At 42.2% G+C, this 27,412-nt stretch overlaps 2 protein-coding genes across 2 annotated transcripts; both read right to left on the reverse strand.

Annotated features, from left to right (window-relative positions):
- Positions 1-385: 385 nt before the first annotated feature.
- plekho1a (pleckstrin homology domain containing O1a) lies at positions 386-16,865 on the reverse strand. The gene is made up of 10 exons (XM_023401967.2): positions 16,574-16,865; positions 14,598-14,747; positions 9,263-9,403; positions 7,215-7,319; positions 6,863-6,964; positions 6,450-6,764; positions 5,499-5,596; positions 4,572-4,734; positions 4,355-4,467; positions 386-3,487 (listed from the first exon to the last, which is right to left on the reverse strand). The coding sequence occupies exons 1-10, from the start codon at positions 16,598-16,600 to the stop codon at positions 2,686-2,688; spliced, it is 2,016 nt and encodes a 671-aa protein (XP_023257735.1). The 5' UTR covers positions 16,601-16,865; the 3' UTR covers positions 386-2,685.
- Positions 16,866-18,512: 1,647 nt separating this feature from the next.
- vps45 (vacuolar protein sorting 45 homolog) lies at positions 18,513-26,174 on the reverse strand. Its single transcript, XM_023401981.2, has 15 exons — positions 25,936-26,174; positions 24,782-24,916; positions 24,616-24,676; positions 23,901-23,980; positions 23,340-23,408; positions 22,867-23,004; positions 22,577-22,687; positions 22,031-22,165; positions 21,549-21,662; positions 21,190-21,357; positions 20,656-20,814; positions 20,348-20,455; positions 19,983-20,104; positions 19,260-19,391; positions 18,513-19,011 (listed from the first exon to the last, which is right to left on the reverse strand). Exons 1-15 carry the CDS (start codon positions 26,026-26,028, stop codon positions 18,930-18,932), a joined length of 1,707 nt encoding a protein of 568 aa, XP_023257749.1. The 5' UTR covers positions 26,029-26,174; the 3' UTR covers positions 18,513-18,929.
- Between the last annotated feature and the right edge of the window lie 1,238 nt (positions 26,175-27,412).

Genomic DNA, 27,412 nt, shown 5'->3' on the forward strand with positions numbered 1-27,412 from the left:
GGCTAAGTTAAGGGTTGGACAACTAAAATATATTGTCCCTGCAGCACACTATTAATGTCCCATGTATTACACTAAGACCAACATGTGAAAACAGACCTTATTTGTTGTCACTACTTAACCACTTATTGCATCTCATATCTGCACCTCTGCAAAGGTCCACTACACGTAATTCATGCACAGATGTTAATTGTGACATTTGTTCAAGGTGGCTTGTGTGTTCACCATTAGCAACACACAGTGACACACACGTCTGTAATAAGTCACTTGGTCACATGTTTCTTCTTCAAACTTTTTTTTTTATTTACTGATAAAAAATCAGCCAATGAGGTGAGATGAGTTCATGAAGTTGAAGCAGACATCTGAAATAATGTCATCCCACTGCAGGTTCTTTACCTTAGTTTATTTTGCATGTGAAGACGAGGTGTGGATGCTCAAAACAGAAAATAAACAGTGTTTTTTTTTTCAGCGCCGTTTACCCACAATGCATTGCTGTTTACAGTAATTCAACATCATTCAAAAACATCAACATATAAATATTTAGTTAAATAAAAGAAGCAAGAAAGAAAACATTTAAAATAACTTCATATTTTGACAAAGTGAATATAATGTTAAATTATACAGTGAATCGTCTTTTTAAATGTACATAAACTTTAAAATAAATAAAGATTTCTGTTATCTTTCCACCCACAGAACAATGACTCCATGCTTTTACTTCTGACAGTGTTGTCCTCTACTAACTGAGTTCTTCCTCATCACCATCATGACAAATGTGCAAAAAGAGAAAACGATGGTGAAAACATTGTGACCGACAAACAGAGATAAAGTAAAGTGAATATTTAACGTTACGGTACCAACACAACATGTGACTTTAAACAGAGATTTAAATTATTGTCAATGATTATCAGCTGATATTTGACCAGGGTGAAAAGGATTTTTTTGTTGTCCACATTTCCAAAGATCACATTTCAGTGTAAAAGTGTTTTAATGAAGAAAAACATTTATTTTTCATATATGAGTGTAGGTAACAATTATTTTCATCATTGATTAAAATATTAGTTATGTGTGAATCAAGTGTTTGCTTGAACCAGAACATTTATATATATATATATAATTTTCTGAGTAAAGCTGATAAACTGATAGTGATTTATTCTATGCCAATATACAAATTAGTAAATAATTATATAACTAATGGTTCAGCAATAATTTCTTTGTTTTTCTGTAATGACATGCACATTTCGTCATATCCATAACATTTACATGTCAACACTTTAAATTCCGTCATCTGGTCATGGCTCCAACACAAGTTTAATAATTTGTTCGTATCCATGAGAAGTAACTGTTTCCATGTGTTTCAGCTGTTTATATATGTTGGTCATGATTCAGTTGTCAGAGATCATAATCAAAAATGTTTGTATTGAATTATTTTGTCTCAAAATCGATACTGGTCTCAAACCCAGTATCAGTCCGATGTGCTGATTAAATAAAACTTTATTTGGTAAAACACCGCCGACATGACACAGGCTTTAAAGTGGGTCAAAATCTAATTTTTAGACCTTCAGGATTTCAGTTTTTGCTTTAAATCTGAAGTTTTGCAAAGACAAACTACACATCCTTCAGCTTATTCTCACCCTCCAACACGATAATCCATCCACACTTCCTGTTCTGTAACAGCCCATAACTGATCAACAAGTTAAGTCTTAGAGATGTTTTTCTCTTATTTATATTATTGCTTATTCTCTTTTCATGATGTGGAATATTTAACTCCCTGATTTTTGTTGAAGTAAAAACTCACTGTTAATGTTCATGTGAAAATCTCGAGGTTAAAAACATCAACAGAGAGCTGGAAGTACATTTTAGGAGGGAAATATGGGGCTACAACTAAATTAGAGATTGAGAATTTATAAGAACATTTTAAACGAAATGTCACACATACAGACATAATATATATTAGCAAATAAATCAGGTAACAGGTATTTAAATTCTTAATCATCAGCATCACTTTTCAGTGAAGAAATTACAACAAACTCGCCCCACCCCCGCCGTCCCCCAGTCATGCCCATAGGAAACATAGTGCTCTTCAGTGCCATCATTGAAAAAGATTCCCATTGTAAAAATGTTGAGATCTTCACTTGGAAAAAAGTGTCTTCGACAAACTGTCTTTTTTTCTCTTTCAAAAACCCAAATATCTCTTCCCAAAAATTCACAGGGGAAACATCGTCTCTGAAATCAACGGAGAGGCTTTTCACTTCACCTTCAGCAAAAAAAGACAAAGAGAAACGTGCAGCACCATTAGAGAAGGTGAAGGGTGGGGCCTCTCCATTAAAACTGTATTTATTTAAATCAAATGTGACACATCTGTCACACAAAGAGACTTTGTGGAATAAAATGGGCAGCAGAAGTGAGAGGGCGTCTGACTGGTGACAGTCTAGTGCACTGTGGAGGATTAAAGTCATTAAACCTCCTGGGAAGAACTGTAGATTGCTGGTTTCAAAATAATCCACATTTGCTTAAGTGTTCATGTGCATCCCACTGTCCCCGCATTAAAAGATGAAAAACATTTGAGGGGTTGAATTAAAAACTCCTATTTTATGTAAATCTTGTCTCTTTTTGTGCGTGCTGAAAAACATTGCCACTTTCATTGAGAAAATTCATTAATACAACAAATATTTGTGGAAAAAATCCTCATCAAGGGGTCTCTGACTCGTCATCCTCCTCCGGTGATGTTGGCGAGGCGGGCGTGTCGTCCTCGTCTGCTGCCGCGGCCACCGCCGTCGTCGATGTCATCTTTTCGTAGGTCCTCCTGCGCTGCCGCCGCAGCGTCTGGCTCTGCAGCTCCTTCACCTCCTGCAGCACTTCCTGTGCCTCCTTCCATGATGACACGGCCTCCTCCAGGAGGCGCTCGGCTTCAGCACGCCTCCTCTCCACATCCAGGTCCTCCTCCGACAGCAGGGAGGGAGGTGAAGCTGGGAGAGGTGGGGACAGGCCGTGTTTGTCGGGGGTTTTGGACTCGAAGGATCCAGAGAAACTCGGGGAGTTCTTCTGACTCGGACAGGGTGACTCCTTGCTGCTCCCCAGTCGAGGGGAGCCAGCTTCACTGCCACAAGGTGAATCAGATCCTTTAATCTGAGAGGAGTCACATCCTCTGACACATGGTGGTGATTCGGGCAACTTCTGTACAGGAGAGTCGTCTTTGTTGGGACCAGAGGAGCCGGACGATCCCTTGAGGCTTGGTGAACAGACTTTGTCAGAGCTTTTTGATCTAGGAGAGTCAGGGGCTTTGAAACGGGGTGACTCTTTCGGTCGAGGGGAGTCGTTTGCTTTAGCGGCAGGAGAATGGGATCCTCTTGAGCGAGGCGAGTCTGTCCCTTTGGAGCGATTCTTCTTGGCTTTGGATCGAGGAGACTCTCTCCCCCTCAGCCGAGGAGAGTCTTTGCCTCGGAGGCGAGGAGAGTCACTGCTCCTGCTCCTTGAAGATCCTGATGACCTGCTGAAGATGACAACAACAATCAGTTAGACATTGATCCTTTTAAGCTTCACAGTGCAATTTTCAAATATTACCACAGTACACGGTCTGACAAAAACTTGTCTGTCACAGAGTAATGAGAAACAATTGGGCAGATTTCACTGGAATTTACTGCAGCTCCTTCGAGCCTCAGTATGCTTCAAGTGGAGTACTAGACAGAGGGCTTAACAACATCTCGAGGCCCTTTTTGTGTGGTTGAAACGGTGGGGGTTGAAGGTTAGGAATTTCAGATTATGTAACTTTCTTTCCTTGTTCTTTCCAAACTCAGATCACACGTCCTTGCCATGGAAGGAAAGAACAACAAAAGTATGGGATAGCTTAACAGGGGAAGCCATGATGAGCACCGAGATGTTTACAGGTGTCATGAAGTCCTGGTCCGATCACCCAGAAATGTGCTGGTCAATAGGGCTCTGGTGAAGCTGGGTGAGGCTGAGGCAAGCTGATAAAAGCACAAAAGGACTGGAGCTGATCTGTTCTCCACAAGAAAAGACAGGGTTTCATTAAAGTAGACAAACTTTCCATTTTGGGCAAACCTTGTCATTTCCCTTTAGCAGTGGCTTCAGCTCATATATATATATATATATATATATATATATATATATACATATATATATATATATATATATGACACTGTTGGTAGATATTCCCAGATGATTTAACCTAATGATTTCAGTGACCCCATGTGAGCCTTTCCTTTCATTGTTCCCAAAAACCTGTGAGAAATATCAAGTCACGGACAAACAGACCTCTGTATTGATTTGATATGGGGAGAAAAGTACAGACTGTAGGAGGCTGACAATATTAAATATTAGTGAAAGTTATTAAACTGACCTGGAGTGAGGAGAGTCGGAGCCCCTGAGGTGATGGAGTCGAGGGGAGTCGATGCCCTTCAGGTAAGGTGAGCTGCCTCCTCGTTCCCGCTCTGCTTTGGCTTTCTGCAACTCCTGTCAATCACAACACAAAGTTTTAGACTTTATCGCCTGAAGTTTCCTATGATACAACAGATCAATAAATGAATCGATAAGACTCATGGGTGAAGCAGTCAGACCTGCAGTCTCATCTCCTCCAGCAGCTCCTGAGCTCTCTGCATCCTCTGGGCGATGAGACTCTGCAGCTGACCGACTGGCTGCACTGAAGCCCCGCCCCCCGCCTCCTCTTCAGTCGGACAACGACGAAGGGCAGACCGCAACTCCGAACGAATCATCGCCGGTCTGAGGAAGGGAAGAAGTAAGAAGAGAGGAAGAAGGGTAAAGAAGACAGAGGGAGGAAAGAGACAGATGAGGATCAGTAAGAAGATTTTGAACTTTAAACTTAAAGCAAAAATAGTCATGTTTTTTCTGCAGCATGGAGGTTCATTCTTGAATTTGGGAACATACAGTATATTTTCAGATATGCCCAAAGACTTTGGGATAAGCACTTTGAACCATTACATGAACATTTAGTTTCCATTCCTTCTTAATAATTATCAAACGTTCTATCAGATTAATTTTCTTCTTTCCCTGCTGCCGTTAATTTCAGTCTTTAAGATACTTGAAATCCATCTCACCCTCACTTTAGAGAAAAGTCTGTGCTATACTTTAACGTCTTCACAGGTGGAGGTGCAGTGGTTTTTCCGGGGCATGTCCAACTGGGAGGAGAACGTGGGGCAGTCCTGGAGGGATTAGATATCCCACCTGGTCTAGAAATCACACAGGATTTCCCAGAAGGAACAGGAAGACATGGATGGATGGATTAATCTATTCTACTGTCCCTTTTTATATTTCTTTGTCAAAGTGAATCCCCCAAATGCACCTCGAGTGAGCTTTCAAAACGTCAAAAGCTGCAACTTTATTGTGTCAGGATTAAAATACAACCCTGACAAAACTCAAGGTTACTATATGTTGATGGGGATGGATGAGGTAGGTTTTTGATTCATGAATTTGTTCATATGAGGATCTTTCTTTCTTTGTTTTCATCTTGTCTTAGGTGTGAGTACCTGGAGGAGAGGACTTCATCCATGGAGGCACAGCGACTCCGACCCTGCATGCTGAACCTCTTCCCAGGCTGCGGTGTTCGAGACTGAGTCTGAAGGACCTGAAATGAAACGCTTTTTTAATTAATTCTGATTGAAATAATTTGTATTGAAGATTTGGAGTGAACTGTTTATACGGGATGTGATTTAAAGTGATCAGGTGTTTACATTTGCTGATGAATTTGATCAGAACAACTGTGGGGGAAACGTAAGTCCTGGCTAAGATGGAGGTCACGCACAGAAAGAACGCAGCCACACAGTAATCAGGTTAAATGGTTTACATGGTGCAATTTTCCTTTAGTTCAGTTTATGGAAAGGTTTAAACTACCCCTCTGCAACTGATTGAAAGTTCAATCGATTTGGGCCTGTTTCTCCTTATTGAAGTGTTTATATGGAGCATTTTCTGTTCTGTTTGGGCTTTTAAACAGATTATAATCAGATAATTGGACTCCATGTAAACATACCTCATGTTTTTTTGGTCTTAAATTGAGCACACGAAATGACACAGACTAGATTCAGGTTATAGAGCCATTAAAATCCTACAAGAAAACAGAATCTCATGCGTCTCTGCACCAAAACCGAACACAGACCTCAGTCAGAAATTGGCAATATGTATTTGTTAGAAATAGTCAAACAAAACATCAAATTTGGGCAACTAAACCCAGACATTCCCCAGCAAAGTACTGGATTTCAGGAGTGTGTTAGGTTTGGGAGCGTTACACTGGTGAGCTAACGGTCAGTAAGGGATGATTTAGGCTTGTGCAGATGTATGTTCTGTGTTGGTCAGTCTCAACCCTACATTAACTAATTGATTCATTCATGAAATCACTGTGTATGTTAACATAATGAGAAAAACAAGTAATGATCAGTCGAACAGAGTTTCCAGTGTGAGGATCAGAGTTTTACTTCACCCACCTGCTGGGTCTTGTGGACCTCCAGGTGGGACTGTTTGCCCCAGGAGCACTCACTCCCCCTGGGCAAACTGCCAGTCTTCACCTTGGGCTCCTTGGAGATCACCCTGAGCTTTGAGACATCGGTGCCAGCCCGCTGACGTCCACCAACGCCCCGAGATCCTACAACCGCCACCTGTCCACAGAAATCCCCCCTCTGCAGGTCGACCCGGAAGCTGTTCTCCCAGGATTCCTGAGAGTCGTCATCGTAGTCCGGAAAGAAACCGTCCTCCTCAGCAACCAGGTCGAGGGTCAGCGTGCCATGTGAGGAGGTGGACGCCTGCGATAGGTGATCAAAATGATATTAATGCTAAAAAAGGTTTTGATTAAGAAAGACAGAAAGAGAGAAAATGTTAAATGGGAGAAAGATCCCAGTACCACAGCCATGAGGTGTCCTCTGGTCGGCAGCCGGCGGCCATGAGGGATCTTTGCTCGGTCTCTGGTGGGATGTACCAGCGCACTGTCCTCCTCAATGGTCACCTGGACAGAAACATAGAAACTGACTATAGTGCCCTCTGTAATGTCAAATGAAAAATATATGTTGTTTCATAAACTTGTGACTTCTAAATCAAATGTAGATCATTTATCAGTGGTTATTAAGAAGGTAGATTGAATCTTTATTATGGTCAGTAATTAGTAAGGTCACTTTCAACAAGGTGTTTAATTTAATTCTTAAATGAGGTGATTAAGGGTCATTGAAGTCTAAATGTCAACTGAAAGGCCACCATACCTCATCTAAAACTCTGTTCTTGGCTTTGATGATTGCCACATTGAGGGCATTGACCCATGATTCCTTTTCCTCAGGACTCACCGCTAGAAACACCAGGTTGGGAACCTGCAAAAAGACAAAAACCTTTAATGGGTCTGCTACAATTAATTATACAGAACATGTCAGCTGTGGAGACTTTACCAGACAGACAAAGATAGACCAACAGAAATTCTCAAACAAATGGTGGCAGCCATCCATCAAGCTGAAGTTTATTAATGTTAAGTGAGTTTCAAACTGCCAGTATGATCTCAAATCCAGACTCCTGTAAGATGTTATTCTTATAGCTGATATAAGTAAATTGATTTGATGAAGCTAGTGTAACTCATTTACTTGGTTCGGTTGTTCTTCACTGGTGCTAATGTTCCAGGTTCATTGTTACAAACTTAAAGTTATAGCATTGCTTTATTCTTTAGTGCAGCTTATATAGATAATTTTGTGGAGCAATTTTATATTTAGTGTATTTAATGTGTTTTATTGTTACTAAAGTTATAAACTGTAGCTTCAGTTCTTCAGCAAAGCTAAATCGTTAGCTTTGTGTACTGCACAGTACACTGTGTACTGTGCAGTACACTGTGTAGCAACTAATATTTAGTGCAGCTAATGTTTACAGTTGCTGATGTAGCTCAGGTTCTTTAGAAGCGCTAACATTAAGTGTTGGTAATGTTATTCATTGAATGTTCTTTAATATTACTAATGTTATTTAGTGAACTGTAATGTTCATCAGCAAACTTGTTCTTCAGTACATCTAATGTTATTGGTCTTAAATAATATTCTCAGTAGTTCGTAGTAAACTTTAATTCAGTCGAGTTTTTCCTAAATGTCAGTAAAGCTAACACTGAATAATTTTAATGTTTTTGAATAAAAGTGACAAGTGATTTTCAAATATACCAACTTGTGTTTAGAGAGACAGAGAGAGAGACATGGTCACTGGCATTAAATCATAACAGCCAGACTTTTTCAACAACTTAATGGGATATTTCAGATCCACTGTCTTCATATGTTTATCAGTGTGGGAACAAACCACCAGACTTTTTCTGATATATACTTTGATTTCAGTCCTGTATGGCGGCTGTAACAAACTGCAGCAAACTGACATGTGAACATGTTTGGACTCTGCGGGGATTATTCTGCTGTAACTCGTCCTCTGACGGACTAATGGGATTCTGCGGATTAAATCTTTTCAGAGCAGAAAAAAACAACAGCTCAGCCAATCACTGCAGCTGAGTCACGGTGGGTGGGTGATGTTAAATCTGATGCACCAATCCTGAGAGGGATGTAGGAGGAAATCCACCAATGATGTGGCAATATGAGTCAGGGGGGTGCAGTGTAATCCCTGAGCATAGAGGACAGACACGGAGGATGAAGATGAATAAAGACAGAAACACTGAAAACTGAGAGGATGGGCTCAGAGTTTGGTCCTGTCACTGCTGTAACTACATAAAACATATTAAACAGCCATCATGGAAATCTGTTAATGTTTTATCTTTAACCATGAAATCAGCAGAGGGACGGTTTAGGCTGTGAAATCCTCCTCCTGAACTTCAGATTTACAGTAGACTGGCTGTTAAATGAAAATGAAGCAAAAATCTTCCTCAAATCTTTTTAGAAACTCATTTCAGTTTAGGAGAAATTTGAGCATGTTTTTCTGCTTTTTAAATCAATAGTTTAAAGATCATTGTTTTGGGCTCAAACTGCCTCCATCCGCTCTGACATATAGCATCTTCATCTTCCACAAAGACTAACAATTCACTGCTGAGCTGTGCATAAAAAACACTTTAGGTTTAGCAGCATAAAAAGGCTGAAAGCCATGAAGTCTGCTCTAGTTCTCAATAAATAACTTTATTTATAGTTAGAGTTATTGTTGAGTAATACTTGTACAGGTGTATTTGGATACTAGGAGTCAACTGTAGGTAAATAATATTTGTAAAATAGAAAAGAGAATATCAACAATAAAAAAATTAAACATCAAACAGGAGCCATGTTAAATAATAACTAAGTCATTGACTCACAGTGTTTCCCGGCTGTCTGCAGCGAAGGACGGTGAAGCGACTGTGGTTCTTCTTGCTGCGACTCTTTGCTTTCCTCAGCTCCTCCGAACGCTCGTAATCCGCCAGGTCGAACACTTCCTGTGCTTTACGCTCGTCTTTCACCTGGAGACAGAAGAAAACACACACAGGTTTACTTCCATCACTCCCGAGCATTTATATTCAGGCCAACAACTCTCACATTAATACAACCTCAGGCAGTTATTTCGGGGTAACAAGACCAGGCCCCATCTAAATGACTGGGCAGAAAACCACAGCTTCACTTTCAGTGGTCACTGGGACATAAAAACGTCTTGGTTTAAATGTCAGGTTTAATGCAAAGGTTACCCAGAGTGAGGGGGGGGTGAGGGGTTACCAGTGATCACTGAACAACATCCAAAGGTCTTGACAGGCTCCATGGGCCCTTAAGACACTAGGGGTCCATGAACTGGTTCCAGGTGACGGCAGGAAGATTGAAGTTGTCCTTGAGCAGGACTACTGACAAAGCCTGGAGCATCACTCCTGTTGCTATAGTTACCTGCAGTTAAGCATACGCCTTGAGGTTTGAACTATAGAGAACAGGATTCTCTGTCGTCTTGGCAGGAAGAGAAAAGAAAAAGAACGATGTGACGACAGAGTGAGAAGCTGTCAATCATCCATGATGGTGACTGCGACTCTGAGGTCTGTTTGGTTTGACGTGATCAGGTTAAAGACGAGGTGAAGTCTGGAGCTGAACACACACGACACTAATGTCAGCTGTGTCCTGTTCGTGACTCTGACAGTGTGGACGATTTTACATGAAAACTGTTTTAAAATGTAAAAAGACCACAGTTGACGGCTTCGTGTCGACAGTCAGAGACTGAGCTGAGACTCACAGATGCACTGACACATAAATAACTGTGTGTTGTCACACACTGTGTAACACCTGGGTCCACGTCCAACATCACCCGTGTTTCAGTCATCGACGACACGTAGACACAGGCCCAGACTTTATCAGTGTGTAAAGACGTATTAAATGGTTTATTCATATTTAGAGGTTAATGTCAGGTGTTTCCATTTCTGTGGTTCTGGACAAAACAAGACATTTGACAATGTCACCTATGCTCCATGATGTTGTGATGGACATGTTTTACTGTTTTACTGTTTTCTGATTATTTCATCTAGAAAATAATTAAAAAAAAAACATTAGTTCATCAGTTACTGTTGCTACACCTGTAAAACTAAACTGTAATATGTCATTTTTATTTTATGAAACAAGTCCTCACTTTCAAAGACAAGTAGACAGAGGCATCATTTTTCTGATTAAGTAATTATCGGAAAAATAAATATTTCCTGAATAAAAAGAAAGAAATTTTAAGACGAATTTGTTTAAAAAATATCTACCATCCTACAACAATGGATAACAAGGTGGTAACAGATCTCAGAACAGATCACAAAAACCTGCACTGTCCCTTTAATCTGAACCTTTAAACAACTAAAGGTCAAAAACACACACACACACACACACACACACACACACACACACACACACACACACACACTTTTAAATGCAGATCAAACACATCCATCACTGTTTGTGTGTGTCCTTAAATCCATCTGGGCCACATCAGTGTGTGTTCACATCAACAAGGTCTCATGGGGTCAGTCAGTGTGTGTGTGCATGTGTGTGTGTCACGTGTGGAGGCTGGTGTTGAACATTCGTCAATATCAGTGTCAATACAATCAATACAGTGCCTTGTGTGAACTGATGTCGTCGTCATCAAACCTCTTTGACAGTCAAGTCTGAAAACAAACAGCAGCAGAAGAAGAAGAAGGTGATGATGAAGAAGAACGTGATGTGGACAAAGATGACGATGCATTAAAAGACGATTTCTCACATTCAGACTGAAGATACATTCCTGTTGGTGTCACAGAGTCTGAGTCAGTATTCAGTTAGTCACGTCACATGAGTGTTCAGAGTCACAATAACTTCACATTCACACAGATGACCTTCACACTGTGATCAACACACTCTGTTCATGAGAAGTAAATCATTTCATTTAATGATGCTGGAGTCCAGCGACAGATGAGAGTTGTATCATGATCTTTATTCTAGATGCACAATATTTTTTTCTTGCTGAACTCATTAATACACGCAAGTATTTGTAATTTAGCCAATAAAACCACAGGATTACAGTTACATCACAGCGGCATCATGTGACGGTAGGTCCGTGAAACAAGGAAGTTTTTAAGATAACTGGCAGCACAGGAGTCAGAGGAGACAATGTGGCATGATGTGCTGATCATGATTGTTATGATCGTGCTCTGTATGACATAAGCAACTGCACCAACCTGCAAAATTAATTTCAGTGTAAGCTGCCAGTAAGGTCGTAACTTACCATACCGTATCCTACCATTTCGTATTGTACCGTATGTATGTTAGCGTATCGTATGTTAGCGTATCGTATGTTAGCGTATCGTATGTTAGCGTATCGTATGTTAGCGTATCGTATCGTATCGTATGTTAGCGTATCGTATCGTATCGTATGTTAGCGTATCGTATCGTATCGTATCTTATGTTAGTGTATCGTATCATATCGTATCTTATGTTAGCGTATCGTATGTTAGCGTATCGTATCATATCTTATGTTAGCGTATCGTATCGTATCGTATCTTATGTTAGCGTATCGTATCGTATCGTATCGTATCGCATTGCATCGTATCGTATCGTACTGTGTCGCTGTGTCATGTCGTATGGTTCCTTTCCTGTCGTATAGTTTTGTTTCATGTCCTTTTGCATTGTGTCATGTCGTGTCATATCATATCATGTCATGTCGTACCATGTCCTGTCCTGCCCTGTGGTTTCGTGCCATTTCGTATCATGTTGTATTGCCAGGGATCCACGAGCAACTGTGGAAAAAAGGCTTCTCAAACAGGTCAGTAACGACACTCAGAGAGGAGCTGAGCTGTCAAAAGGAATCGTTCTCAACTTACAGCAGCAAAGTTATTAACTTTACAGAACAAAGGATGAAGTGAGTGTTTAATGTTGGTGCATGCAGGAATGATGTGAAAAAGAACAGATGGATTTAAAAACACACACACACACACACACACACACACACACACACACACACACACACTCTGAACCCTCCCTCAGGCTGCTGCTGTATTAAAATGTTCTGGGTCAACGTTTCTGCTGAACTACAGAAACAAGACGACTGATGATGAAAAAAATGTAATTACATACACACACACACAGTCGTGGGTTAACATGAGTCATTATTCTGCTGCTCAGTTCACTTCAGTCAACAGAAGCAGAAACAACAGAAATAAAATCAGAAGAACTCAATGTTTCTCTGCTGCTGAAGGTAAAGCTCCTTTACATGAACCCTACAGACAAACAAACAAACATGTCAAATGACTGACAATATTTCAACTAAAAATGAACAAAATTTAATTTTCATTGTCCCTTTGGGTTTGAAGTGTCAGCTGTTAAATATGTGTCTAAGCTCAAACTTAAAAACCTGGAATAAATCCATGTAGTTTGGTGCAGCCTCGTCATGTGTAAATATTATGAGATCTGGAAGCATTGTGTCTGCATTTACACTTTTATAAGAAGCTTTTGTTAATGAGATTGTATCAGCTGATTTGCTGTATTATAACACTTCCTTCAGTCTAGTGCAGTCACCTGTTTTATTCCTACAGACACCTGTTTCTAGAAAAGTCTTGAAGCAAAGAAACAGAGTGAAATATTCTTGCTGGCAGATTTTTTCACTTTTGCCTCACCCTGTTTAAGACAAGTTTTAGCACTCAAATATAAACGAGGTATTTCATGAAAGGGGAGCTTCTTTTCAGTGTGACATGTTGATGATAATAATCACTATAATAATCTGCAGATACTCAGGTTTGTACTAAACTCTGAGCCAAAGTCTTAGAAAACAGAGGAGAAAGTGTCTGAGTCAGCATCACACAATCGTCAGTGAGTGTACACTTACATAACACACTGTTATATAATGTAGAACTGCAGAGTCAGTGTGAACGCTCAGCACGACCTGCTGTACCTGTCCTCTGGGAGGCGTTCAGGGACTCAGCGACGATCTGAAATCAGTGAACTCTGATGTTCAGGAATCAAACCTGGAAGACGACGCAGTCTTCAAACACTGACAACATGAAAACAAACCTCAGTCTCTGCTCTGAACGACATGAACGTAACGACGATAAGCCCAAGAAGAACAGAGATGTTCTGTCCACACAGAATTCATCCCTCTTTCCTTTCTAACCTCATCCTCTCTTCTTTCCATCCTTCCTTCATGCCTTTGCCTTTCCTTCATCCTCGCTTCCTCTCTTAGTACATAATCAGATTCATTTGTCTTCTGAGATCAGACAGCTATATCCAGTTCGACCAGTCAGCTTTTTGTGTGTGTGTGTGTGTGTGTGTGTGTGTGTTTGTGTGTGTGTGTGTGTGCGTGTGCGTGTGTGTGTCTGAGGTCACAGAGAATCAAATAATCTCTCTCTTTCTCTCTCCCTCTGTCAACTCGTCTCTCTGGTCTTTATAGGGACGTGAAGGTGACATCACAGGTCACATGATCACACAGGCTGACTGTGCTGTTCAGAAATGACTCGTCATTGTCAGAGGGAGGAAGCTTTCACTTCTTCTCTGATTCAACAGCATCACATTTATAGACTCAGAGAAGTAAAGCTCTGAATCTTTAAAGAGTTTCTATTTTTTTTTCCTGTTATCAAACCAACAGTTTGTTAGAAACACACAGACTCAGACCGCAGGGGGTTGAAAATCCCAACTAATCACACACACGAGGAGAAACCTCACAGATGTTCTTCTCTAATCTCGAACATGCTCACAGGGAGCAGCGCAGCACCTGACGCTGAGCTGAACTGTGCTGAGTCTCAGTACGAATCCTGGTTCTTACATATGATCTAGGCACACATCTTTTCTTTTCTTTGTGTTTTCAATCCAGGTAAAAACAGACCTGAAGGTTCAGCTTTAGAGATTTCAGTCAGTTTCTTCTTCTTCTGCTCTGGCTTCCACCTGTGAACACGACACCAACCTGCTCCTCAGTCCAGCACTGAGACCCACAACACGTAAAACTTGTCCCACACTAGATCCCAGTTTAATGTGATTTGGAGGACATTTTCATAATGTTCCTACTCGTACAGCTGTTTTCACATGTGGCGGGTATCAAGAACCGAGCAGGTGCTCCTGGTGCACAGGTAAACACTGACCCCTGTCAGGGACTGGACTCCACAAAGAGGCTCGCTGCTTCGTTCAGTTGATTTTAAACTGGCTGAACTGGTTTCAGATCAGTCCTGGATGAGGACTCACCTCCTTGTCAGAGATGAAGAGGTGGTCTCCTCTCAGCACCACATATCGGTTCCTCCACAGTTCTCTGAAGATCCCTCGACCGCAGAACTTCCTTATCCAGCCGACCTTCTCCGGCTGCTGGACCACCGGCTGACCCGAGTCCTGAACGCCCTGAAACGCACAACAACAGGGGTCAGAGAAGAACTGGAGAAACCATCAAAGACTCATGAAAACATCTGAGGAACCAGCAGATAAAACCAGAAGCTGCTCAACCATCCGAAACCCAGATGGTTTACAGTGAAGATAACGACAGGAACCAGGATCAAGCCACGAGTCAGAAGTCAGGACGTCTCAGTGAGAAAGGTCTGAAAATTCAGACTTCAGAGAAACCTGTCTGAGGAAAGACTCAAACTGCTGAGAGACGTTTGAGTTTCTGAAGGAAGGAAGGAAGGAAGGAAGAAGGAAGGAAGGAAGGAAGGAAGGAAGGAAGGAAGGAAGGACGGAAAGTCACAAACATGGAGATGGAGCAAACCTGAATGAGGAGAGAAAAATCATCTCTGTTTGTTTTCTTCCTCAGTATCTGATCTAACAGAACAATCTCCACCTGGAGGGACTTCAGCTTCATTAAACTGGTTTCTGGTTCTGTTCTCTCACAGATCCTGGTTCAGGTTCAAGATCCAGGTCTGGTTTAATACAGGAACCGTTCACAACCTGTTTATTTACATTGAACCTACGCCACCATCTTTCACTAACCTGAACCACAGACGGGACTCTGGATGTGAACCTGGTCTCTGCTGACTGTGAGGTGTCTGTGTCTGTCTGTCCTTCACTGTCTCTGCTGCCTGACATTAAACTTCACTGTGTCTGTCTCCACTGACCAGAGTCCCTGACGTTCCCTGAATGAACCTTTCAGACATGTTGAGGATCATAAAGAGACGATGGAGCATGATGAGCATCACATGATCCTGTGTTTACACCATCACATTCATAACACGAGACAGAAGAATTTCAAGTTAAAGGGTCAGTTCACCCAAAATTACAGGCTGGTCCACAAACAGCCAATAACCTGACTTCCTCACGGAGTTAATCAGCCGACACATCCTCAGGTTAATGAAACTAAAACTATTTACTCTGAGGTTCAACCAAAGGAACCCGATTCATTTATCACATTTTATAATTTTATAATACAAGTTAATATTTTACTCTTATTTCTATTTTCTCCTGATTGCTTTTCAAATTAAAAGTTGACGTAAAGAGCATGTTTGTATCATATGATGCAGCGTTAGGAAAAGAGTATATTAATGAGAAATGGTTCTTCAGGATTACGGGAGAGTTTATCCAGCCAGAATCAGGATCAGGGTTTTTGTCCTGACCGTGTTCAGCAGCAGGAGGGAGACTATGTACAGTTCAGGTCAGAACCTCGAATCTGACTCCAGATGTTTAAACAGTTATATACGGGAACATTATGTCAGAGTTAATGTGGAAACATGGAGACGAGTCAGAATCAGGTCGAAGAGCCAGATTTAGATTTTAACCGCAAACAGCAGAAATGAAATAAATTAATGAAATGTTACAGATGTTTTGTAATGTCACATTCTGTTATAAATGTGTTTTAATGATGAAGTGAAGAAAACGATGCAGATATAAATCAGTTTATTGATCATCTGATTCAGATGAAAGGACGCTGTGATCAATAATTCATCAGGAGGTTTTCATGGAGAATAAACCTGCGTGCAGGTTGTTCACACTGATCATGCACACGTGAATGTTGTGGGTTATGAGGTGGTGAATGTGTGACAGTGATGGAGCTGCTGATGGAGACAGATGCTGCAGCGCTGCTCCCTGAATAATAATCACATCATTATGGGCCTGTACACGGCTCTGATGACCGGGTGATGAATGACTGATGATGAGGATGATGATGATGGTGATGATAGTGACAGAGGTGTGATGAAAACGTGAACGGATTTGAGAACAGAAGATAACCTGAGACCTACCCGTCTGCTCTGGGTGCTTTTCTTCATCCTCCTCCTCCTCTCTGGCCGCCGCTCGCTCCGCGGCTCCGGGGCTCTCAGGAGAATCACACCGACGGGGAGGAGCTGCAGCCCGGCCCCCGGTCGCTCGGTGCCCGTTGGTCGGTGTCCGCTTAGTCAGCGTCCGGTTCTTCTTCAGCTCCGCGGCTGTTGTCTGAACCGAGGCAGCATCCTCCCGGTGTGTGTGTGTGTGTGTGTGTGTGTGTGTGAGTGAGTGAGTGTGAGTGTGTATGTGTGTGTGTGATGTGTGTGTGGAGGCAGATGCTCCCTCTCAAAACGCTCGTGCACGCGCCCTGACTTGCGAACGCGCACTGTAGCCTATATTCCGGTAAAAAAAAAAGAGCCCGACAGCGCCATCTAGTGACACACACGCGCGCACACACACACACACACACACACACACACACACACACACACACACACACACACACACACACATACACTCTTTAAACAAAGAAAGTGTGATTCACTGATTCACAGATTTGTCGTTTTGGAATGAATGAAGTAAACGAGTTTAATTATTTTATTCAAGTATATTATTTATTTATTAATTATTACTGATTATAGGTTATGTCTGATTATTGGTTATTTCTGATTATTGATTATTTCATTGATTAAATATCCTTCAGATATTTCCTGCAGGACAAAGGATGATGATGATGATGATGTTGAGATGATGAGGGTCAATTAAATATCATTATATCATCAAAAAACAGTTATATTTATGTGAACTGCGGCTTTAAGAATCTAAACTGACACAATTTATCAGTGAATTTATCACTAACTGATGATGCCTGATCATTAGTGATTCATCGATTAATATTTTTGTTTTTTCAGTATTAAATGTTCACGTTACCATTTCCAGTTCAAAACCTAAACATCCTGAATATCTGCAGTTCATGAGACCAAACATCAAACCCTCATGACCGACAAACAGGAAGTTTATGATATAAAACAAAAACAATCAATCAATTACCAAAAATATTTACTTTTAAAATGTTTACCATTTAATTTTCTGTCAATCAATTAGTCACATAATTATCACAGCTCCAGATTAGATTAAGTTAACAACAATAAGATATTTTATTTGCACCTTTCATACAAATAATTTGTTTAAAAACATATTTATACTGTTTATAACTAAAGAAAGAAATTAAAATTGTCAAACTAAATATCAAAACATAAAACATTAGAATCTGCAGCAATGAGTGGATTGATTGATTAGTTGATTGACAGATAGAGGATCAGCAGTTATTCTGATAATGAATGAAATGTGTTATTGAACAGTTGATGGCTGCAGCTTCTTGATCATCTCATATTGAACTGAGGATTCTGGGTTTGGACAGACCTCAGTACAGACTGACTCTGATGATCAGATGATTGATCTAGTAAAAATAATCAGTAGACGAATCAATAATGAGGATTAATGTGAAGTTTATTCCACAGGTTTGTTCTGTGATGAGACAAATCAGCGTCTCAGACTCATTAAACTGTTAATTAAATGAACAGTTAATGAATAAAACCTGTTTCTGGTTTAAGGTGTTTAACAGACTCATCATGATCAGCAGCTGTTCCACCTTCATGTGTCCAGAGTCTGAACCACGTCCAGACCAGAGGTGAACCTGTACCTGGTCTGGACCTCACTGTCCACGTGAGGTCATAAACCATCTCCTGAGGTTTGGATTGCTCAGACTGAGCAGGTAAATCTCTCAACCTGGCTGAGAGATCTGCACCTCATCTCTACTCACCTGGACAGATGTTTCCTCCAGCTGCAGGGGGGGTGTTAGCCTGTTAGCCTGTTAGCATGTGTCACACCAGCAGGAACGTGTCAGACTTGAGCCTTAGCTGATGAAACACAGAGACCAGGACCTGCAGCTTTAAATGACCTCATGATGCTGATCTGTCAGGTTTTTGATTTATTGGTGTTTTGAAGTTAAAACATTCACAGACACTTTAAAGGGACATTCAATCAACAAACAAGAAAACAACAAGTCAGTGAATGGTGGAGACAGATTTCACTGGTCGAACAAACTAAACTGAGCAGGTTCACTGGGTCCATGATGTCACTTCCTGTTTTCAGTGTCCACTTTATTAGGTACACCTGCACAGTCTGACACAGTCTCCTGTTCTGAAGCCTCTAATGTTCAGTTGTGTGTTTTATCACTGATGGTGTTGTAATGGACTGTGTTAGATCCAGAGGTGTTCCTAATATTCTGACCCATCATGTGAGTGTCTTTAAATAAAAACAAACATGGACACTAAATGTTGGGAATGTTGTTTTTTTATCCAACGAGCTCGTCAGGAGTCCGTTCATGTGTGTTCAGCGTCTGCTGCCATGACGACCACTTCCATGTGGTCTGTCGCCACCGTGTCCAGTAGTCAACGTTACTTCCTCCAGGAAACTGAGAGAGAGAGAGAGAGAAAATTAATCTGATAATCAATTAATCATTTGAGTCTTTTTCATTTTGTTTCCATCTTCTCAAATACGAAAATTTGAAAATTTGTCACATCATAATAAAGTGAATATTTTAGGAATTTACTTTTGGTTTCTGACCTGGGAAACTAACACTTTTCACTATTTACTGTCATTTTATAGACAAAAGTATTAATCAGATGATCCACAAAGTGTGTGTGTGTGTGTGTGTGTCACCTCTTAGTGTTGTGGATACTGCTTCCTCCCAGGACGATGCGGACTCCAGGTGTGCTGCGGTTCAGGTTGTAAACAGTCAGAGCTTCTTCATACATGGCTCCACCAATCACAAAGACAATAATGTCCTGAGGCCTGAAACACACACACACACACACACACACACACACATACACACACACACACACACACACACACACAAACACACACACACACATAAACACACACACACACACACACACACACACACAACTTAACTCTGTAGGTCATGTTCAGCATCATCTCAACATGTAAGACTACTCATAATTATGAATAAAACGTGAGACATTCTATGGCTTTTAATTTGAAAAATTGCGACTGTTTATTGATCTATTGATTCTCTGATTTCCTGTCAAAAAATTATGTGAAATTTATCTCTGATATTGATCACAACACTGATCACTGCTCTTGTTACCTGTCTCTCAAGTGTGTGTTACCTGTCTCTCAGTTGTGTTACCTGTCTCTCAGGTGTGTTACCTGTCTCTCAGGTGTGTTACCTGTCTCTCAGTTGTGTGTTACCTTTCTCTCAGGTGTGTTACCTGTCTCTCAGGTGTGTTACCTGTCTCTCAGTTGTGTGTTACCTTTCTCTCAGGTGTGTTACCTGTCTCTCAGGTGTGTTACCTGTCTCTCAGTTGTGTGTTACCTGTCTCTCAGTTGTGTGTTACCTGTCTCTCAGTTGTGTGTTACCTGTCTCGGAGGCTGCTGGCTCCCAGGTATGGAAACTGACTGTCTTTGAGTCGACCTTTAATCAGCTGATCCAGAGTGTCATGAAGCAGAGGCTGATGCTGAGTATACACGTTCTCCACACCCTGAACACACACACACACACACACACACACACACACACACACACACACACACAGTTGATTACTTAGTATTAAATAGTTAATCTGAACACTTACAGAGAAAAAAATTAATAAACAAGAAAAAATCTTAAAACTGCTGGAACAACTGGTTGTCAGGGTGTTTTGAGTGGTTGCTAGGGAGGATGAGGTGGTTACCCTGGTGACAGTAGTTGCTAAGGCATAATGTGTGTGCATTTGTGTCTGTACCTTGAGTCCTTTGAAGAACTGTTTGGTGATTGCGACGGCGTCTGTCGGCGTGATGAGGTCACTCCCTCGGACTCTCTTCCCTCCATACTCCACCACAGACTGAACCATCTGAGAGAGGGGACACGTTTAGACTCTGTCCAGGCCACAGGACTCTGATATGTTCAGGGTCTTAAAACAGGTAACTGGTTCTAACGTTGGCTGATCAGGTCTATAGCTGTGAGTCAGGTGAACCATGTTAGTCTGGTTAGTTTGGCTAGTTTAGCTTAAACCGTCCAATCAGAGCTGAGTATTGTTAATGACATCATTACCCTGCGGTGTCGTTCAGACACTCCTCTCCTGCTCAGCTCGTCCATCAATGACGGCAGGATGCTGCTGCTGTGCCGCTCGTATCTCAGAGCGTACAGCATAACGAGGCGGACGGCGTCCAGCTCTGAAAGACGAGGGTTCTGCAGCAGACGACGTACACTCTGAACAACAGGAAACACAACAGACAGGGTCTCACTGAGGAGTCAGCTGCTGAGCTATGGCTCTGACTCAGAAGAAAAAACAAAAGGCGAAAGGTCCCGGCTGCAGGGGGCGGTAGAGAGACGTCCCCACCACTGGTCAGATGTGCGTTAGGCAGAAATGGCCAGCAGGTGGCGCACCTGTGATCACATCTACAGGAATTACATGCAGCTTTAATAAAATGTATGTTGGACCAGTGACTTGACTCGCTGGTGTTTCCACATGTAGTTTGACAAAAGAGACTTCCTTTTTGTCTTCATTACATACTTTTCATGAAAAGATAAAGATGTGATGCTGCTATAGGTCAGTGAACTGTACAGGTGCATTCAGCCTGTTACCTGCTGGGCGTTGGAGTGGTCGTTCTGACAGGCCAGCTCCTGCTCCACCTCCGAGACCTCCATCAGCTGACGCTCCGACACCAGCCGAGACAGCTCCCCCACCACTGTCACGTGTTTTGACACGGTGCCCGACATCTTTTTAAACTGAGGGTAGTTGTCTACAAAGGCCTGCAGAGGACAACCAGAGACGTCAGCCTCCCTGCTGCAGCAGTTCCTGCTCTGTGTCTGTGTGCGTCTGAGGGTAAAGTGTTTTTGGATAAAACTAAAATATTCTGAAGAGAACATGTCAAACATCTGCTAAATCTGATGATCTGTGGACCTGAACCAGAACCCCCTCAGACCCCTCAGCTGTGCCAGACCTTCATGTCAGAGATGGACTCCAGCCTCTGTTGTCCTTTGGGTCTCTTCCTCTGGAAATCCTCCATCAGGTTCTTTATGTTGGTGCCGATCTCTCCAAAGTTCAGGTACAGGTTCTAGCACAGACACAGACACACACACACACACACATTAAATACTGTATCTGAGTATGTCCACAGGACACTTCCAACATCTGTAACCAAACCAGATCCTTCGCACACTGTCCACATACGTTTGGTCACATGTCTGATGTTGTGTGGTAATAATGTTCAGTGTTTTGTGTTGTGACCACCAGAACAACATGAAGACCCTAACTGAGACCAGATCCTGATTCTGGAAACACTGATCCATCTGCAGCCTTTGATACTGACGTTTCATCACAGTAATGCTGGTGTGTTTGCTCAGTGCGCTCCAGTCCCTGTTCCCTGATCTGAGACGCTGCTGATCCGTCATGTCATTGGTGTTTTTGTGTCTTCAGACTCACGTTGGCGTAGAACTCGTCGTTCTCCGCAGACAGGACCACCTCTCTCAGGTCTTTGTTGATCCCCGGGACCCTGGACAGGTCGATCCTGTTGTTGTTCAGACCCAGCAGCTCGTGGACCATGGCCTGGTAGGTCCACTACAGGACGGGACGACACAGCGTGAACAGAGAGACGTTTTATTGACAACACAGAAGATCACTGCATTCACCAAGAAAAAGAAAGTTTTCGCTCATAATTACAAAAAAATATGTCATACTGTGTTACATAAGTGCAAAAAAACTTTGTAATTACAAAATAATATTTTATTTATTATAATATTATTTATAAAAAATAATCGTTATGAGCCCATGAATCATAGTGACACCACCAGGCCTCCGTAGCTCAGTGTATGTGACATCATCAGCTTTTAAAACATAACAACATAAAGTCTGAGGTCACTTCCTCCAAAGAAGGAGAACAAAACGTCCCCTGAGTAAAAAACAGGAGGGAATAAAGTTGTTACTTTAAAACCTGATGATGTCATGGTGCAGAGCGACGTGATTGGTCACCTGGTTGAGCAGAGGTGTGATGGCATCATCGCTGCGGTCGAGGATCAGCAGCAGAGGAGGAACCTCGGTCTTCCTGAAGTCAAACAGCTCGTACTCCTTGGTGATGATTTGCTGATGACAGAGTGATGGAGGTGACAGGGTGAAACATTAATGTGGACAGCAGGGAGGCGGAGGAGGAGGTACTCTCCCCCTCTACTGCACAGTGAAAATACTACAGTACTACACTGTCAAAATATTCCAATACTACTTCATGAATTCATGTGTGATGAGAGTGTTGTTGCCATGGAAACCTTGACGCTCTCGGCCAGGCGCTTGGACATGTCCGAGGACAGCTGGTAGCGGATCATTGGACACTTCTTCAGAGCGAGGAGGACGGAGGTCAGACCCTGAGTGCAGCGAGACAACATGGAGGGCTCCCAGCTCCGGCCCTGACAGACATGGAGAGACACACAATTACTCTCTGCTCATCAGCCTACAATAAATAATCAATACTGACCCAGTGATAACATGTTGGTAGACTGATGGACTAACATGAGGTCTGACTACTCTGATGTGAGGACTGTGGTGGACTGGTTAGACTTCACTGTGAGAGTGGACGAGCAGAGGAGATGAACCTGCTGCAGGTCGTGGAGGACCTCTCCGGGGTCAGACAGGTGAGTACGACAACAAACCCACACTGTCACACACTCACCGTGTTTCACACACACTGAACTCGTCCACACAGAGTCACACTGAACAAACACAGACAGGTCTGGGTTCTTACCCTGGCAACTCCATGTAAGTTGAGAGAGAACAGGTGAGGATTCACCGCGATGAAATCTCCATAAAACTCCTGCAGACACACACACACACACACACACACACACACACACACACACACACACACACACACACACACACACACACACACACACACAGTTAAACTCAGAAGAACTACAACTCCCAGGAGGAGGTTAGAACTCAGGTGCTGATGTCATTGTTTCCAACTGTAGTTTCTGAAGTTAAAACCTGATCAGTCGTTTACAGACACGTCTGAACTAACACCACCACCTCTGTGTGGAGCCGTGACCTTTCACCAGTCGCTCTATGAATGTGTTACTGAGGAGAAGCTGAGGACTCTGTTAGAAACTGAACTTACAAACCAGAGAGTTTAACCTTCACTGAAGAGACTCAAACCAAATGATGAAACTGCAGTGTTACAGTTATTCACACTTTTAAATCAGCATTAATCTTATCAACATGTTGTTAAGATCACATCATGGCGCTAATCTAACCACATGTGTTACACACAGACTGTTTCACTCAGGTAGGACCTGAGACTCACCTGGACTTCAGCCACCACTTCCTGTTCATCAGCTTCAGCCAGAGCTTTGATCTCACTCTTACTGATCACATTACTGAAGTCTGAAACACACACACACACACACACACACACACACACACACACACACACACACACACACACACACACACACAGAGTCAGAGTCAGACAAGGATTTAACATTAAATAACCATTAACATTAGGAGATATTGGTCCTATGCTGTCAGACTGGAGGTGGATTAACCTGAGACACATGTCTCTGCTGGGTTTTATGAACGTGCTTGTGACGCTTTGAGCAGCACAAACCAAACTCTGCTCCATCAACAAGTGTCAGAATCCTCAGCACGTGAAACCAGAAGTGTCTGTCTACTGGGATATAACAGAGCAGGTGTTTTTGTTTGAACTGTCCCTTTAACGTAAAAAACAAAAAAAAAAAAAACATTAACAGAATCAGCTGTGATCAGCTCCTGTTTGTAGTGTATCATGGACGTACAGTCAACTATCACTGGATCACTGCGATACTGAAGAAAGCTTAAAAACACGACGACTCTGAATGAAGTTCTGCAGCCTTTTCTCTCTAGTTTCTAAGTGGATTGCTGGAAGTTTATTCTGGAGGGACATCAGAGATAATGATATCCTCAGAAAGTGAAGTTACACTGAACCAGATCAACATGTCTCCTCTGACGAGGATGACCAGGTTTGACAAAAAGAAACTTACAGATGAAGTAGACGCTGTACTTTGGTCTCCTCAGCTCTTGGATCAGATGTTCTACGTTCTCCTGCAGAAAACACACTCTAGAGATTTAGTTACAGCTACAGTGGAGATTATAACGATCATCATGTATAATGTCATCACACAGAAGCAGTGGGATCAGGTCTCGTACCTTAGTGGGTCTGAGGAAGCAGATGGCCTTCAGGTGTTTCATGCTGTCTCTGTTCTGAGAGTCGATCCGCTCAAAGAGGTAAACCTCCTTCTGCAGGATCTCAGACTGAGTGTACACCACACTCACTATGCTGGTCTGTGACACACACACACACACACACACACACTCGTTAAATACTGTATCTGTGTAAGTTACACAGCAGATCCAGAGAGACATGAAACCATCCTGTGTGGACATGATTGCACCTGTTGGTTTGATCTATCTGACAGCAGCAGCAGCAGCAGGTAAATCAACAATACAAACCTGACCTGATTGAAGTCAGAGGACTTTTCTCAAGGCATGTTTATTTAAATGCAGATCGTAGTGTAGTCAGCAAGCACAGGCCATCAACGTAGTCAACCTCCACCACATCAACCAGAGCCAGATGTTTGTAACTTTTACAGAACTCAACACCAGCTCTAGACTTCATTCTCCACCAAAGTGAAAGAGAAATTGTTGTATATAAAGTTTCAATCTGAGCTTTTACACTTTCACACAAGACTGACCATCAGTTACACCAGGTCGTGCTATACTGAACTCTAGTCCTGCCTAGCTAAAGTAATCATTCTTAGTCATGTTGACATGATTATCCAGGTCCCTTAGTACCAATCAATCATGGTTTGAATGCCACAGTCTATCTGAGTGTTGTTGCTGACCATGTGAATCCCTTCATTGCCACAGTTTACCATCTTCCATCCTGGTTAAACAGCAGATTGGCAGCCTGAATGTGCAGCTGATAACTGAGCAGAAATGCTGTGGTGCAGTGATGTCAACATGGAGCAGAGTCTCAGAGGAAAGTTTACGATATCTAGCGGATCCATAACACCAAGAACTGAGGCTGTTTGAAAGCAAAGGAGGAACTACCCAATGTTAGTGTGGTGCTCCTAATAAAGTGATCGGTGCGGACATTTAAACAAAGAAAACTACATTATTAACCACTCAACACACAACAACACACCCGGACCAGGACTTCCCACTGAGTCAACACTGTCCATCCAGAACAGAGCAGTCTGACTGGGACCAGAACGGGACTGTGAATATCACTTAGATTATCACTGTGTCTACGGGCTGTACAGAACCAGGACGAGCAGACGGTCCTGGTCCCGGTGTCTCACCGTCTCTCTGTCCATCAGCAGCACCTTCATCCCGGGCCCGCTGCTCTCCACCATCTTAGAGATGTACTGCTTCACCGCAAGCGTCACGTTCATGGTGGCGACAACACAACCACTAAGAGCCGAGAAGAAGCAGCTGTGTTACCGTCCGGTACCGTCCTTTACCGTGTGAGAGTCTGTGTTTCACGGTCCAGGACAAAAATCAGCTGAGCTGCGACAACAAGCTGCAGGAGGGTTTCCGGGTCCGTCACGGCATTACGTCACACGCACGGGACCTGTGTCAATACGTAGTAAGCGTTTTTTTTTTTTTGTTTTTTTTTTTTTTTACAGTTTATAAGGTATAAACTAAATGTAGCCGACATACATATAGAAAAGTACTCTTTAAACAGTGCAACAGCTTCTGACAAATCCACCCCATTTATATCAATGAGGGGAGGCTGAATAACAGAACTACAATTCAATAGCAGCACAAACTACAGCCTCCACAATGATCACACAGGTGAATCAACACCTGTGAAACAGATCTAGTAAAAAACTGAACACCATCACCTTCGAGAAAGAGGATTTATTACAGGGCTGTTGACCAGAGTGAGACTCAGACTCAGTTCAGCTGGTGTTCCTAATAAACTGGACAGTGTATCAGAGGCAACCTTTTATACACATTCAACAGATTAATGTTACAACGATGTCTCTTATTTTATCAGCTGTGTGTTATGATCTGTATGTAAAATTTGTATTAATCTGGAACCACAAACTACAGCTGTCATAAACCATTATCTTTCTTATTAAATGATTTTTCACTTGGGACATGGTTAGGTTAACACAAAGCTAGCCAGAGTAGCTAACTAGCATCACTGTGAAGAGTTTACACCAGCAATAGATAACATATGTTCATGGGCTAAAACAGCACTATTATAGTTGGATGTTTTAGTTAAACTGTTTCCTATTGGGACTTTAGCCACGTTAATTTATCAACAGCAACTTCCAGGAGGTGATCGCAGCTAACATTAGCCTGTTTGACCGCTTACAGTCTGCAACCAGAACGCTGAGCAGGCACCGGCTGCGGAACCGGACGGTGTTAGCTTTTACTTTCTCTTTAACTGTTTAAGTTATCTTGTAAACATCTGAACTTCATATTATTAAAGTCGGATCAGTTTGTGTGGAGGGGGCGGCGAGTTTAGTGTCGTGTCGGCTGTGTCACGTTAGCATGCTAATCACCCTTAGCACGCACATGTTAAGTTCGGTTCACCCCGAGAATAAACATTATTGATGGTAGCTGTATTGAGGTGAAGTCATACATTTTACACGTACAAGTCAGATGTCGACATGTGCAAATTTTAAATAATTTTATTTTAAAACTTAGTGAAGGCGGCTGTAGCGCCACCATAGGCAAATATCCCTCCGCCTCTTTCCAGCACCGTCTCTTCACAGGAGGCGGGGACGGTGCGGAAAGACACAGTAGTAGTGCCGTCCTCAGTCC

Source organism: Seriola lalandi, unplaced genomic scaffold (genome assembly GCF_002814215.2).
Source record: "Seriola lalandi dorsalis isolate HSWRI2012SDOR001 ecotype SW California unplaced genomic scaffold, Sedor1 jcf7180002053844, whole genome shotgun sequence".
Lineage (NCBI taxonomy): Eukaryota > Metazoa > Chordata > Actinopteri > Carangiformes > Carangidae > Seriola > Seriola lalandi.